Source organism: Dermacentor albipictus, chromosome 1, assembly GCF_038994185.2.
Source record: "Dermacentor albipictus isolate Rhodes 1998 colony chromosome 1, USDA_Dalb.pri_finalv2, whole genome shotgun sequence".
Lineage (NCBI taxonomy): Eukaryota > Metazoa > Arthropoda > Arachnida > Ixodida > Ixodidae > Dermacentor > Dermacentor albipictus.
The window spans coordinates 275,009,416-275,025,443 of NC_091821.1; the positions used below are offsets into that span (position 1 = coordinate 275,009,416).

Sequence of the window (16,028 nt, forward strand, 5' to 3'; positions counted from 1 at the left end):
TACAGCCTTCAGTCTAGCCCGTGCGTGTAATCCCAGGCCCATCACCAAAAAGTTGTCGCTTTAGCACACGCTAAAGAGTATGAACATGAAAGCCTGTGGGTTCATGAGACATTAATTAAATTACTTGACACTCTCATTCGAATGCAATGTTACTTCCTTTTACTTGTTTTCTCCCATCAAAGGTCATGGGTTCGAGTGCCTTAATTTACTCTGTCTTAATTAACTTAGCCTTAATTGACACCGAAGGTCATGGGTTCGACTCCCACCAATTGTCGTGGGTTTAACCATCAATTTTGTGCCGTTGGCTTTCGGTCCCACCAAAGTTCGTAGGTTCGAGTGCCTTAATTAACTTTGCCTTAATTAAAACCAAAGTTGTTAGGTTTGACTCCCACTAACGGTTATGCTTTTGATCATCAATGGTGGCACCATCAATTTTGGTGCCATTGAATTTTGATCCCACCAAAGGTTAAGGTTTAGACTCCACCAAAGGTTGCAAGTTTGACTGCCTTAATTAACTTTGGCTTAATTAAAACCAAATGTGTTGGGTTCGACTTCCACGAATGGCTGTGGTTTTGACCATCATTGGTAGCGCCATCAATTTTGGTGCCATTGAATTTTGATCCCACAAGGATAAGAGTTTGACTCCGCCAAAGGTCGCGAGTTCGAGTGCTTTAATTAACTTTAGCTTAATTAATACCAAAAGTCGTGGGTTCGACTCCCACCAAAGGTCCTCGATGAAAGTGCCTTAATTAACACCAAAGGTTGTGGGTTCAAGTGCCTTAATTAGCTCTTTTTTAATTAACTGTGCCTTAATTAAAGAGACACTAAAGGCAAGTACTAAATTTAAGCTAAGGTGATAGGGTAGTGCCCGAGAATCTCTAAGGCGTCAATATTGTGAATAGAGCCTAAATAATCGAGAAATCGAAGTAAATGCAGGACATGATTAGAGACTCTCCCGGGACATTCAAGCACTTGCTTGATGATGAAAGCACTCCTCAGTAAAATTCTGTCACTAGTACTCAACTACTTGTTGCAGAAAACATCCTTGTATTGTATTATTAGATGAAATAAAATGCTACTTGTCCAGTTCTATTTCATTTTCAGAAAAAAAAATAACACAACTGCTAAGTGGCTATGGTGTTGGGCTGCTGAGCACGGAGGTCGCGGGATCGAATCCCGGTCATGGCGGCCGCATTTCAATGGAGGCGAAATGCGATACTTCAATTTCAGTTTATTTTTATTTCAAGAATTACAAGTGTTTTGGTGGATACCAAAGGCTAAAAGCTGTTGGAAAAACAGCTTGACTAGGCCAATGGTCCGTTACAAGGCATACATGGGGGTTGCATCAAAATCGTAGCATTGTTAGACACTCAGAATAAATTAATTACATAAATGCACAATAACAAGATCGAAAATAATATAGAAACTAAGAGAAAAAACATATTTGATACATCAGAAAAAGGGAAGTATGTGTGTAAGGGTTACTAACAAAGCTAACACAATTCGCTCTGATATAGAGACTAGATAATACAGAAAACACCCATGTACTTAGATTTAGGTGCACGGTGAAGAACCCCAGGTGATCAAAATTTCCGGAGTCCTCCACTACAGCGTGCCTCATAATCAGAAAGTGGTTTTGGCATATAAAACCCCATAATTAAAAAAAAACTAATTGAAGTTACCCTTTATAACGGCAAGGGCAGTCGAAAGGTTTTGTTTTCGCTCGACTTTATGCCGCCCACACTTTCGCGTTTCAGTAGTTTCGTTATCACGTAGTGCTGCGGTGGTTTTGCTGGCTTGCGAAACTTGCACAAACTGCATGTAGCAGAGATTTCAACTTGCATGTGATGTCGCGGGATGCCCGAACGGTCTATGCCACTTGACCAAACAACAGCTGCAGCGGCGAATCCACCGTGTGTGTCTTGCCTCGGTACCGCCATCTGTCGAACACCGTTTCACCCACCGACGGCAGCACGGGTGGTGATGGCATATGCAATGTCACCACTCTCCCAGTTGGGTGGCGAAAGATTTGAATTTCGAAGAAGGTATTCAGACCCTTCGGATGCAATTTTCTCGTAAACTAAGTCTTTTCTTGGCACGAAACAACCATTGTGAGGTTTGTGGAATGGTATTTAAACAGTACATGTTGACTTAGTATTTGCCTTTAGTGTCCCTTTAACTTTGCCTAAACACCAAAGGTCGTGGGTTTGATCCCACCAATGCTTGTGGGTTCAGCCATCAATAGTTGCACCATCAATTTTGGTTATTAAATTTTAGTCTCACGAAAAATCGAGGATTCGAGTGCCTTAATTAACATTGCCTTAAAGGGCCCCTCACCAGGCCCCATAGCAAATTTTGCTTATATGCTGGAAGTTGTTACGTGTCCTCTAGGGAGCGTTCTGCCACAAAAATTGTTCAAATTAGCTTAATAATAGCCAACAGAAATGTTTCAGTGCCGCGAACCCATGATTTCAGCAGGCGAGCTCCACTGCCTAGCAAGACACACTCTGCACTCGCCCAGTCTAGTCTCCGTAAGCGAAATTCCTTCCCTGTGTTCTCCCATACCGGACCTCAAGGATCGCGTGACGCATACGTCACAGGCCCCGCCTTCATTTTTTTTCTCCTATCTTTTTTGTTTTGTTTTGTTTTTCGGCGCTACGCACTTCCACCGATGCCGACACGCGCGAGCTGGTATTTTGTTTGCACAGCACATGATTTTGCGCGCTGTGCAGAAGGAAACATGACTAGCAGTATGATTCAGTGCTACACGAATACTGAGCCAGAACAAGTGGATCGCAGAGCATGATCACACGCTGGAACACAGTAGAAAATGGCATAGTTTCGGTACCTACGCACGTGACCGCACGACCGTACATCTCTCGCGGTAGTACATCTCTCTTCCTTTGGTGCAAAGTAAAACAAAAAACACAGAGACATTCCATTTGTGCGTTTTATTATTTGTCTAAACTTCGATTCGTCGATTCAAGCAACCGATCGCAGAGATAACAGATGTCTTGAATAATTCTCAGTCAAGTGTCACCACGAGCGACATCACACTGCGGACACCAGTACGTAGACGCAGGCACATGAGTATGTCATCCTCCGGCTTGAAGCGTGGCGGCCGCGAGAAGGAAAAACAGCGTTCAGTTCGAAATTTCAGATCTTTACGCGGCGCATAGTGATGTAATACTTTGCAGACACGATCGTTATCGCACATTGTATACTCTGCGCTTGTCAGCTCGAAATGGCTACACCTAGTGAGGGGCCCTTTAATTAAAACCAAAGTTGTTAGGTTTGACTCCCACTAACGGTTATGCTTTTGATCATCAATGGTGGCACCGTCAATTTTAGTGCCATTGAATTTTGATCCTACCAAAGGTCGTGGGTTCAACTCCCACCAAAGGTTTTGGGTTCTAGTGCCTAAATTAATTCTGCCTTAATTATCCTTGCCTTAACGCCAAACGGGGTGGCTTCGACTCCCACCAAAGGTCCTGGGTTCGAGTGCCTTAATTGACTTTACCTTAATTAACTGTGCCTTAACTTCATCTTAATTAACACCAATGCTCGTGGGTTCGAACATCAGTGGTGGCACCATCAATTTTGGTTATTAAATTTTGGTACCACGGAAGGTCAAGGGTCTGACTTGCACAAGAGTTCATGGGTTCGAGTGCCTTAAATAATTTTGCCTTATTTAACACCAAAGATTGTGGGTTTGACTCCCATCAATGGTCATGGGTGACACATCAATTTTGATGTAATTGAATTTTGGTGCCATAACATCGTGCAGTAAATTTTTCTATAATGCCGGACAACAGATTCTTCGACCCGTGAGGCACTCGGGGCTTTCGTCTTAATGAGCGACAAACTTCTCGTGTCGACTTCCGCCCGCCACCTGTTACGCTTAACCAGGTTCGGTGATGAGTTGACGGATATCTATTCACAGTAAATGTACGGCCTGTATGGCTCTCTGAAAGTCGAGAAGCCACCCACCAATAAAAGTGAAAATATGGGGAAACCTTAATGGCATCATTTTCTGGCATCGTGCGTGCAAATGATATTCTGCAAAATCGAGCAACACTGTACAGCATCCGAAACATTGATCACCGTCATACAGTGATTCAATACAGTGCTGCACTCTGTTATGCTGTCAAGCCCTGAGGTTTATAATAAATGAAATGACACAGAACAGGTGGCGGTGCCGAAGATCTTGCCATTTCTCTCTCAAACCAACTTAATTTTACTCTGAAGTCATTCTTTTGGGGGGGGGGGGGGGATTTGTTATAGACTATTAGGTTTTCAAAGAAGCTTACTTTGTGTTTTTCTCTTACTTTCTTTGACCTTTCTTTTAAGTTCACCCTTTTTTTGGGTGTAGAGAATCTGCGAAGGATGAGGTGGAACCCTATCAAGTGCTGACAATCTCTAAATGTTTGGAGGTCGTCATTTGTAACTACACTGAGCCTCAGCGACTTATCTATTTTAGTTACCAGTAGCAGCAAAGCTTTCTGCGTGTTGCTTTTAATGCCATGTAATTAAACATTTAACCTTCTGCTGTACTTGCTCAAGTCATTTAGTTCCAGTTTCAGACGTTTGACTGTTCAAGTTTATTTATTCATCCCTGCAATTTGAACTGTTGTCCTGTCTCACAGCGAAATTGTCATACTTAAGAGTGAGTTCATCCACTGTTGTAGAACAGTGCCCAAATTGTAAGCTGGTATATTATACTAAATTTTAGGTAATTAGAAGCTGTATCCATGAAACATCAGTAAAGTGGTATGTCTTGCCTAAATTCTTGTTGCCCTCTTTTCCCAAGGCTACTTGGTTGCAAGTGGACCGCGTCGATCAAATGGTGTTCAAGGCATCCGTATCATTGTCCAGTCAGACAGGCCACCTCTCTTTTTGGATAGCCGTATAGAGGCCTTTCTTGTGTACATTGAGGTAGGTGAATGATTTTTTGGCGATGCAGTGGTGTTTAGCTGTGGCTGAACAAGTGTCTGGTGCCAGCATTTCGACCAGGGTTCTTGCTAGGTCCCAGACAGAGACAAGTCCCCTTGTTGAAATGTTGGTTGCAGATACATCCGTGGTTCGACCACCATCCATCCCTTTGAATTTCCATCTTCCTTTTGTATTTATGTAAATGTGGTGTCTGTGACGTAGGCATGTTTTTGCATTTTCTTGTTAATGTGCAAGTGCAGTTTTGACAGCGTGGCATTGGCAAGTGGGCCGTATGTACATCTTACATGACGCCTTGTCAAGGAGAAAGCCATTTCACCTGCAGCATTGTACTGGCAGCACTGTTCCAAGTGTTTCTATCCGTGCCAACGAGCTTGCGATGGCACTGGGTTTATGCGGGCCGGGGGACATATTTTAATTCATTCAAGGGAGCAGACACATGAGAGCTGTGCCCCCTTTTCCCGGCACTTGTGTGCATGTGTAAGTTGCGAGAGAAAAATCTGGAGGCTGTGCCTAGTTACTACCAGAATCCTTCTATGCTTTTCTGGTCATGAAACTCCGTCATCGCGCTGTGGGAGAGGTTCATACGCTGCTCAAAGCTGCCGCGACTTGGTGCCACTGTGCCACAGAGGGCATCGTTCGCATACCAAAACATATAGAGCTGATTGATATGGTGCGTTCTGTGCATGTGCTGCGCTATTTTTTTAGTTCGTCCTCGCAGCCGCTTCCGCGGCCGTATGCCGTTATCACAAGCATCACATTGAAGCACACACCTATTTTGACAAGCATGCTGTCTGCGTCTCTTTCCTCGACTGTCCTGCTCATCTGCATGTCAAAGTTTATCGGCCGGTGTGCGATCAGCGTTTCCATTTTGTGAGCAGATAAACTCGTCCTGCAGCAGGCGTATAACTCGACTGAATTCTTTCCTTATCATGCCAATTGGGCATAGTTAGGCCACTAACAATAGTTTGAAACATCGCTTTCAAGGCCTCCCGGCGCCGCTCATGGACACACTGCGCTATCGGACATGAAGGAGAACTATATGTACTTTTTTTTTATCTAAGCAGTTCGCTTTTTTCCCACCAGGCGGTGATTTTTTAACGCGCTTTGACGTTTTGCGATCGTCAAAGCAGAAAGCAAAAATGGCCACCCGCTATTGATTGTTTGAAACGCCGCTATAGAGACCTTACGCACTGCTCACGTACATACTGCACCATTGGATGTGAAGGAGAATAACTATAGTTTTGTTTTCTAAGCAGTTAGATTTTTTCAGGCCAGGTGCTAATTATTGAATGCGCTCCGAAGTTTCACGATCGTTAAAGTAGAAAGCAAAAATGGCTGCCTCTAGGAGTGGCACGCGCTTCGAAATATTGTAGACGTCGAGATTCCACTGCGTCTGCGGCTGATTTTATCAATAGATAGAGCTTCAGCGAGTCTCGGGATGCTGCCTGTTCGTCGGACTTTGACTCTGAGAGTGCCAACGATGCATACCAGCCCGGAACAACCACAGCCACAGCCCGGCACGCCCAACTGTAGTGCTTGCACTTAAACTTGCAGTTAAACCTAATGGCCGGCTTACTCGGGCACAAGAGGTAGTAGGATTGGGTTCAACTAGCTGCGTAGACGTTTCACATGCTCACTGGCAGTTCGTGGGACCATCCTGTGAAATGCTTAGTAACAGGACGTAGTAATGGATGAACATTATCATTTAAAAGTGCCACCATTTGCGTGACCATACACGTCGAAACAACTGAATCTAAAATAATTGCGCTTACTGAAACATGGCTAAATTCGTCTGTGGATAATTGTGAACTGTTTTGCATTTTTCCCAATTTTGATATTGTCGCAGCACTGTGCGACTGAGGCTGATAAAGAAGAAGTAGAGTGTGCACGCATTGGCTCAGTTGTAGCCTGTACTCTGCGCCGTCTGGTCCTTCCCTGTGGCTTCCCCCTCGACCTTGTTTCACTCTGTGAATAAAAATCTTCCATAACATCTTTGGTGGAGGTGCGGGGTAAATCCTGGACAATCGTGGACGATCCAGCTCTACCGACTGTCCGACAGAGTAGACACTTGACTGGTTTACAACCACAAGCAGCGAACATGGCTAATTCCGGAGAAGGCAATGACGACCCCACCGGCAGCGAACCAGGCAGCAATCACGCAGGGCAGGCTGGCTACTGGACACCGCTGCAGGAGCTAACTACCTTTTTGGGGAAGGCGAATGCACACATCGACGGCTGGCTGAAACACTACAAAAGAGGGAATCACCACAAGCACTGGAGCCCTGCGAAGCAGCTTGATAACTTTTTTTTTTTTTTTTATCGCTGGAACAGCTCTTTTCTGGTTTGAAAACCACGAGAATGTGCGGACAAGCTGGGATAATCTTGTAGAAGAATTCACAAATTGCTTCGGGGACCTGATCTCTAAGAAGGAGGCTGAGCCGACACACGAGGAATGGCCCCTCCTGCGTGTAGCCGTGCCCAGCTTAGCCGTGTCTGGGGAAAGGGGGATCCTGGGGGTTGAGCCGATGCTGGGTGTTTGGACCTTTAAGGCCCCCCCGGCGGAGGCAACACACCCCTTTGGCCTCTGCTTCACATAGACGGCACCCCCGGACTGACCCACCCTGGGGAAATCAGTAGTTGCCTCTCCCTGTCCCCCTCTCCACTCTTCGTCTTTCTCTCTCACTTTGAATCTTTCCTGTCTTCTACTCACTTCAGTTTACTTCTCATTTTCCAGGCAGCAAGGGTTAACCGTGTGTGTCTACCTAGCCTTGGGTACATATATTAGGTTATAGCGGCGTTGCATGGCTGACATCTACAGGTATGTTCCTAACCTCGTAGCGTCCCCTTGTTAGGCTCGGTGGTCGGTGGCTACCATCGCTGCTGAATATTCTAAGAATGACATGGCAAATGCATTCCCCCCCTTGCAGATCGTCCTAACAAAAGAGGGCGAACCGAAGCAATTTTTTATTTCACCGTAAAAACCAACATAGAAACATTCCCACGCTACCATGTGATCCACAGTGAAGGATCTCTGCCCATGAGAAAACTATCCCCATTCCTAATAGCAAAATGCCTAGTAGAAAAAAATGGGAAAACAATACAAAGCTTCAAAGATGTCAAGTGGGGACCTCCTCCTTGAACTCAAAACCAAAGACCAAGTCGAAAAGCTCGCTGATCTCGCCAGTGTCGGTAACATCAGTCACAATCTCGGCACACCGTTCTCTCAACACAAGCAGGGGTGTATTATCAGAAGATTTCCTAAACCTAAGCAATGAAGAACTCCTGGAAGGTGTCCAAGAACAAAATGTAATCAACGTTCAAAGAATAACTCTCCGAAGAAATGACGAACAAATCCCGACCAAACACGTATTATTTATCTTTGGTACCAGTATTGTACATACTACACTTGATGCAGACTATCTTAAGATCAACGTAAGACCGTATATCCCAAACCCGAGGCATGTTTCAAGTGCCAGAGCTTCGGGCATGCATCGCAATCATGCAGAGGTAAATCGACATGTGCAAAGTGTAGTGCCAATGACCATCAGTCGGAGAACTGCAATGCTACTCCACACTGTACAAACTGCGAAGGAGATCATCCAGCATATTCACGACCTTGCCCTTGCTGGAAGAAAGAGAAAGAGATAATTGCACTTACAGTGAAAGAGAAGATTTCCTTCTTTGAAGTAAGAAAGAAACTAGCACACTTGCCTCAAACAACCTACGCCAGTGCGGTGCGGCAGGGGACAGCACCGCAGTGGTCTCGGGAACCTACAGGGACCGCAGTCAGTGGCCCAGTAGTAACTCCATTCGTCCCCTTGGTGGCAGCAGCCAGTGCTTCTCCATCATCATCATCACAGACGGGCCTGCAGACCCCGGTACCACAGGGCCCCAGGCTAAATCAAACTCCCAGGCCTGAGACGCGCGTCTCAGAGCCTGGTTCTCGATCATCCAGCGCCTCGGAGAAGGCTATGGATGTCGACACCAAAACTCTGGCGTCATCGACGCCAAAACATCAGCGCTCTCTGGAGCGCACTAAGAAAGACAAGCTCACAATAACTACGCGAACAAAGGGACCGGTAACCTGTACGGTTACCACTCTTCCAATAGTACATTCCCACTAACAAATGTCACCTACAGTTACTTAGTACATATATGTAAATTAACATTCTCAATTCTGCCACTATGGCTTTTATCATACATTGGAATTGTAGAGGACTTATTCACAATTTGGGTGACATTAAAGACACAACAGATAACTTTTCGCCAGTCGCATTTTGCCTACAAGAATTCAAACTTAGGACCTAAACACAGTCAATTCCTTAGAGGCTTCACCGTTGTCCGAAGGGACCGCGAATGTTCCAGCCGTTTGTCAGGAGGAGTGGCTATAGTCGTACAGGGCGGCACTCCCACCCGAAATGTCCATTTAAATACATCTTTAGAGCCTGTGGCTGTCATCATTTTATCCTACAAAACCATCACAATTTGCTCACTATATATTCCGCCCCACACACATTTTACTATTAAAGACTTAAAAAAACTAACAGATCAGTTACCGGAGCCATTTGTCTTGGCAGGAGATTTTAATGCTCATGGTGCTCTTTGGGGCAGTGTCAAAACTGACCAAAGAGGACAACTCGTTGAAGATTTTATTCTATCAAATGATATCTGTCTTTTAAACTCAGGTGCACCAACCTATTTCTCACTGACTTTTCGCACATTTAGCTTCTTGTTCGCCCTCTCTTTTAACTGATTTTAAATGGGAAGCTCTCAACACGTCATATGGTAGCGACCACTTACCTGCACTCATCAAACTCCTACCATCACCACAAACTTTAGTAACTAGACCACGCCGATGGAAATTACAGCTCGCTGACTGGCAGGTTTTTATGGAGAACGCGAAACTGGAAAATGTCTCTTCGCCAGAGCTTAGTATTGATGAACTTAATAAAAAAATCACTGAAGTCATAATCACAGCGGCAGAAAAGGCGATACCGCAGTCATCCGGTATTGTGCGCAAAAAACTAAATCCTTGGTGGAAAAACTAATGTACTGAAGCCAAAAGAGAACAAAATAAAGCCTGGGGAATCCTACGGAGGTACCCCACTTATAACAATCTGCTAAATTTCAAACAGGCCAAAGCCAAAGCATGATTTATTCGAAGAAATGCGGAGAAATTATCATGGCGAAAATACATAACTTCAATCAGTAGTACAGTCACATCAAAACGAATGTGGGACCAGGTGAGGAAATTTAGAGGAGAGTACTCATTATATGCTATACCACTACTTACATGTCCAGGCACACAAACAACACTACAGGACCAGGCCAACTTATTAGGTGAACACTTTTATATCATATCTAGCTCAACAAACTATTCAAATTCATTTTTAAAATATAAAGAATTGGCTGACAAAGAGAGACTGCCTACCACTGGGGCTTCAGCTGAAATGTACAATAACCCACTCACAATACATGAATTGAACAAAGTTCTCTCTGCTGGTAAAAAAACGGCAACAGCTGTTGACTGTGTGCACTACACAATGCTGGCACACCTATCTCAAGCATCGGTAGGGGCACTTCTTAAATTTTTCAATAGGATATGGGAGTCTGGGGTAATGCCCACAGATTGGAAAAAAGTGGTAGTAGGGCCTTTTCTAAAACCTGGTAAACCTGCAACATCCCCTAGCAGCTATAGACCCATTGCACTAACAAGTTGTCTAGCCAAATCCTATGAGAGCATTATAAACATAAGACTCACATTCATCCTTGAAACAAGAAGCTTAATAGACAAGCATCAGTGCGGATACAAAAAGGGCCGCTCCACCACTGACCATCTCGTGTGACTAGAGCATGAAATACGTGATGCGTTTCTTCACAAGCAATACTGCCTTGCGGTTTTCTTTGATCTTGAAAAGGCGTATGATACCACTTGGCGAATGGAATTTTGAGAGACTTGGCTGACATGGGAATTCGCGGAAGAATGCTAAATGTCTATGCGGTTTCATGTCAAACCGAACATTTCAAGTATGTCTCGGTACAATACTCTCACGCACATTCACACAAGAAAATGGCGTTCCACAAGGTTGCATTCTGAGCACGACGCTCTTCATAGTCAAAATGAACTCTGTAAATAAGATCACCCTACCATCTGTTATGCGCTCAATATATGTCGACGATTTACAAATGGCTTACCATGCCTCAAACTTACCCACCTGCGAACGACAATTACAAATAACGATAAATAATCTTACACAATGTGCTGACAAAAATGGTTTCCAGTTCTCAACACACAAAACTGTTACAGTTTTCTTTTCCCAGAAGCGAGGGTTACACTGCACTCCAGCTCTCACATTGCATGGTACAACGCTGCCGGTCAAAGAACAATACAAATTTCTAGGCGTAACATTTAACACTAAACTAAACTTCCTGGCCCACATTAACGGCACTAAAATTAAAGCAAATAAAGCGCTAAATATCCTCAAGGTGTTATCGCATAAGCACTGGGGATCTGACCGAACATGTCTACTACGTATATACCGGTCCCTTGTACGTAGTATCCTCGACTACGGCAGTGTAGATTATGGTGCAGCTAGGCAGTCCTACATTAAACGACTTGATCCATCCAGTTCATAATCTCGGCCTACGAATGGCGAGTGGTGCCTACAGGACATCGCCTATACAAAGTTTATACGTTGACTCTAATGAGCCTTCATTAGAGCAACGTAGAGCACAACTTACACTTTGCTATGTATTAAGAATTCGGTCATCACCACAACATATATGCTACAACATCGTAACACAGTGCAAATCACGACTACACCGCATAGATAAACCAAACATGATTCGGCCACTCATCTTACGACACGAACAATACTGTCAGACTTATGATGTTCCTCCTGAAGCCCTGCAGGTTGCTGAAAGGCCACCGAGATTGCCCCCGTGGTGCAATTTTACACAGCTGTGTGACTGGACGTTAACACATATAAAGAAAAAAGACATTCCACAAGAACACATAATACAAGAGTTCTGAGCTATCCAAGAAAAATATAAAAATTACACAGAATTTTACACTGACGGCTCTAAAACACAAGAATACGTAGGTGTCTGGATCGTAACAAAAAATTGGGAAAATAGCATTCGCATAAATAATTTTTTTTCAGCCTTTACCGCCGAAGTTTATGCAATATGGATGGCAGTTAAGAAAATTACTTCCGACAAGCAGAAGAATGCTATTATTTATACCGACTCGTTAAGTGCTCTAAAAGCCCTAAACTTAAACTCCGCGTCTGAACCCCTGCTTGGCGATATCTTAAACATACCACTTAACAAGAAATACGAAGGAACCATGCAATTCTGCTGGGTTCCAAGCCATGTTGGGATACCAAGGAATGAAGCAGCAGATAGAAGCGCATCCATGACAGTGCAAAAAAGAATAACACACATAACACTTCCATGCAAAGACAGTATCCGAGCGGTTCGTAAGGCCGTAGCATCAAAATGGCAACAAGAATGGAACTCGTGCGTAAATAACAAGTTACATAACTTAGCCCCTGCTTCGCGAGTGGAAATCGTGCATTCACCAGGAACGGTTCTATGAAGTAATGTTATGTCGACTTCGAATTGGACACTCGTATCTAACACACAATTTTTTACTTCGAAACGAAAACCCACCAACATGCGAGAAATGTCATGAACTGCTTACAGTAACCCACATGATTATATCATGTCCACACACTGAAACACAGAGGCGGAAACATTTCAAAAATTTGTATCACTTACATATACCTTTGCGCCCTGCCTTAATATTGGGGGACGATCCACTAGTGCCATTCACTAACTTGTACGAGTTTTTAGATGAAACCGGTTATCTACATCGACTTTAAGATACCACAGCTAATGCTACAGTAACAATAGATCTTATACTGTCCTGTGACTGGTGCAGCAAGGCCTTAGTCGCTTTTGCGCCATTAAACCCGAATTAACTAACTAGCTTTCCCGAAGCGCTCAGTTACCTTATGAAACTTGTGCAACGTACATATAGAGGCTGTTTTGAAACGACGTGGAATCGTCAGTGCCGCCCTGACAGATGAAGACAAAGTAGGACATTTGATTAAAGGAATCGCTGAAGATGTTTATAATTTCTTTATAACGAAGGAAGATCTTAGTACTCCATTTGATTTGAAGAAACACTGCCGGGCGTTTGAAGTGCTGAAAATGAGAAGGATTGGAACAAAGTTCGGAGGCTTGGACAATGTCACCACTATTGCAAGTGTGTCCGTCCCAGCCCATGGCGACATCTCCTCAAGGATACGGCAAGTGGTTGAAGGAGAGCTCAAACACCTTAAAGTTGTTGACTGCGCTCATATGTGCCATCAGTGCGCATTTGACGGTCGCTCTCACGTGCCACCAGCCACTTCGGCACGTCAGAGTTACTGAGAGCCTTGCGGCCTATGCTGATCGTCTGGAAAGCAACAACTTGCGACCGCAACCGAGAGGTCTGGGCCACCAGCAAGATGCACCACAACAATTGTTTCGTGGGCTCCTCCCTCATACAACGAGCCTGCAAGTTCGTTATTACCTGTAATAATGATCGATCTGCTCGATCGTGAAATTTGCAGTAGACATCGATCACTCTTGATGACGCTTTCTACATCTGCGGGTGTTTCAATACCGACAGAAATAACAATGCTGGAGCGAGGCGGGATGCTCACTTAATCTTCTAGCACACTCAAGGCATGGTGACTACGAGAGCTCTCCGGCGGTATCACTTGATATTCCGACAGCGTTATCGACTTTGACTTCAGGTCTATAATTATGCTGTGTTGGCTCAGGAAGTCCATGCCGAGAATGACATCTCGTGAACACTGTTGGAGGATAACAAAGGTGGCAGGGTAGGTCTGGTTATGAACCGTAAATCTTGCAATGCAGATTCCATTTGGCATTATTAGGTGTCCTCCAGCTGTCCGGATTTGAGGGCCTTCCCATGCAGTCTTAACTTTCTTCAACTGGGTGCAAGGGCTCCACTCATCATGGAGTAGTCAGCTCCTGCGTCTACTAAGGCGGTGACTGTGGCCACCGAGAAGCACGTCGAGGTCGGTGGTTCTTTGTTTTGCTTTGCAGTTAGGTCTTGGCGTCGGATCACTGCTGCCTCGTGTTGACGTGTGGCTGGAGCATCGCATTGTCAAGTCTTTTGTCAGTGTATTGTTTTCTTCTAAGCTTCTTCGGGATGGTGGCATCTCGTTGATATATCGTCGAGATAGTCTTTTCTGCATCTTCGGCAAAGGATCTTAGTCAGTTCAACGAACAGTAACTGTACCTCCATTGTTTGCTGCTTTTAGTTTTCTGGATATAGGCTCGCAAACCAGCCCCAAGCTGGGCCAGTGTATGGTCAGCATTGCGGTGACAGGTTGCAGCCTGGTGATGGCAAATCGGACGGTCGTCGAGAACTCCACTGACTAGCCGCGAGGTAGTCGGCGATGTCATGAGGGTGCTCTCCAAGCTGTGGACACGGCGCCTTGACGGTGAACCCTTGCTGTCCAAAGTCCCGGTATGGGCATCGGCAGTACACATGGCCAGCTTCCCCGCAATGGTAGCAGAGTGGTTGGTGGTCGGGGGCGTGCCAAATGTCTTTCTTCCTCGGAGTATTCGCTGTCTGACAGGTGGGCAAGGTGGTGGTGGCAGCTGTGGCAGCGTCTGACTTGGGCTTGATCCCTGTGGTCTTCTCAGGAAGAGGTCCGTATTCCGGTAGAAGTCCTTGCTGCGTACGGCTAGCTTGCTGGCCTTGGCGATGTTGGTGTTGTCGTTGGGTTTCGGGCTTGAATCTCTGCTTTGAAGGGGCGTTTGGTACATGAACGCACTAGCACCTCCACCAGATGTCGCGTAGTAGTGACAGTGAAGAAAGCAGCAAAACTGAGAATGACGAGACTAACACTTTATTGGAGAAACCTGTGCCCTCAAAAACAGGCTACACTCAAAGAAAGGTGATAGCAGTGAACACAGCTGGCGATCAGCAAAAATCTGATCTATTGGTCAGGCGCGTCGTCTTTTATACATGGGTCATCGAAGGTTCCAGAGTAATCGCTGGTGCCCACGTGTCTTCCAGAGAATTCTACACAATTCACGTTCCCACATGCAATCAGATTACACAAACTTCGATGACTACAGACAATGGGTAGAAAAATAAATGACACTCGAGAAACTTGGAAGAAAGGGGGTTAACCAAGGGGCCCGATTTTTATTAATCGTATCATGAGAAGCCAACAATCAAAGACACCAAGGACAACATAGGGGAAATTACTTGTACTTACTAGTTGAATTAAAGAAAGATAAATTAATGGCAATGAAAGTGGACGAAGAAACAACTTGCCGCAGGTGGGGAATATTCCCACGTCTTCGAATTACGCACATGTAATACGTAAGCAAGCGTGCATGCGCAGTGCACTTGCATGCGCACGCGTAATGCAAAAACGTGAGATCGTTCCCCATCTGCGGCAAGTTGCTTTTTCATCCACTTTCATAGCCATTAATTAATCATTTCTTTAATTCAATTAGTAAGTACAAGTAATTTCCCCTATGTTGTCTTTGGTGTCTTTGTTTGTTGGCTACTCGAGAAACTTTCGATACATGTGGGTGCATCCCGTGCTGAGCCATTATGTTTATCAGATGGTGAAAAGGGGTCACCTGAAAAAGATCAACAATACATGTGTCTCTATGCAACATGGCAGCACCCATGAAAAAAACATCTCTATTGTAAGTGCTTTTTCATAATGCTTATCTTTCACCTTGACTGAAGTTGTGTTTTGCAGGGCTTGGGCATTGCAGTATAGCTTACATGCCCACATGTCACCTGTATTTTTGGTTTTGTTGGGTGTAAATCCACCATAATTTCCACAGAATTACATTCAAGAAATGAGTGACCCAGAGTTTGAGTCTAACAAGACTGCCTTAGCAGCCCGACGCCTTGAAAAGCCCAAGAAGCTAGCTCAGTTGGCAAGCAAATACTGGATGGAGATTTTGTCTCAACAGTACAACTTTGATCGAGGTAAGTGGAATTCATTTGAGTGGAACTTCCT

General features: G+C 44.7%; 1 protein-coding gene across 1 annotated transcript in view; it reads left to right on the plus strand.

Moving 5' to 3' along the window:
• The window catches only part of Ide (Insulin degrading metalloproteinase), a 316,112-nt gene that overhangs the window by 273,525 nt on the left and 26,559 nt on the right, over nucleotides 1-16,028 (plus strand). The window contains exons 23-24 of the mRNA XM_065440616.1: nucleotides 4,811-4,935; nucleotides 15,850-15,997. Of these exons, the coding sequence (XP_065296688.1) occupies nucleotides 4,811-4,935; nucleotides 15,850-15,997 (273 nt within the window). The remainder of the gene's footprint in view (nucleotides 1-4,810; nucleotides 4,936-15,849; nucleotides 15,998-16,028) is intronic.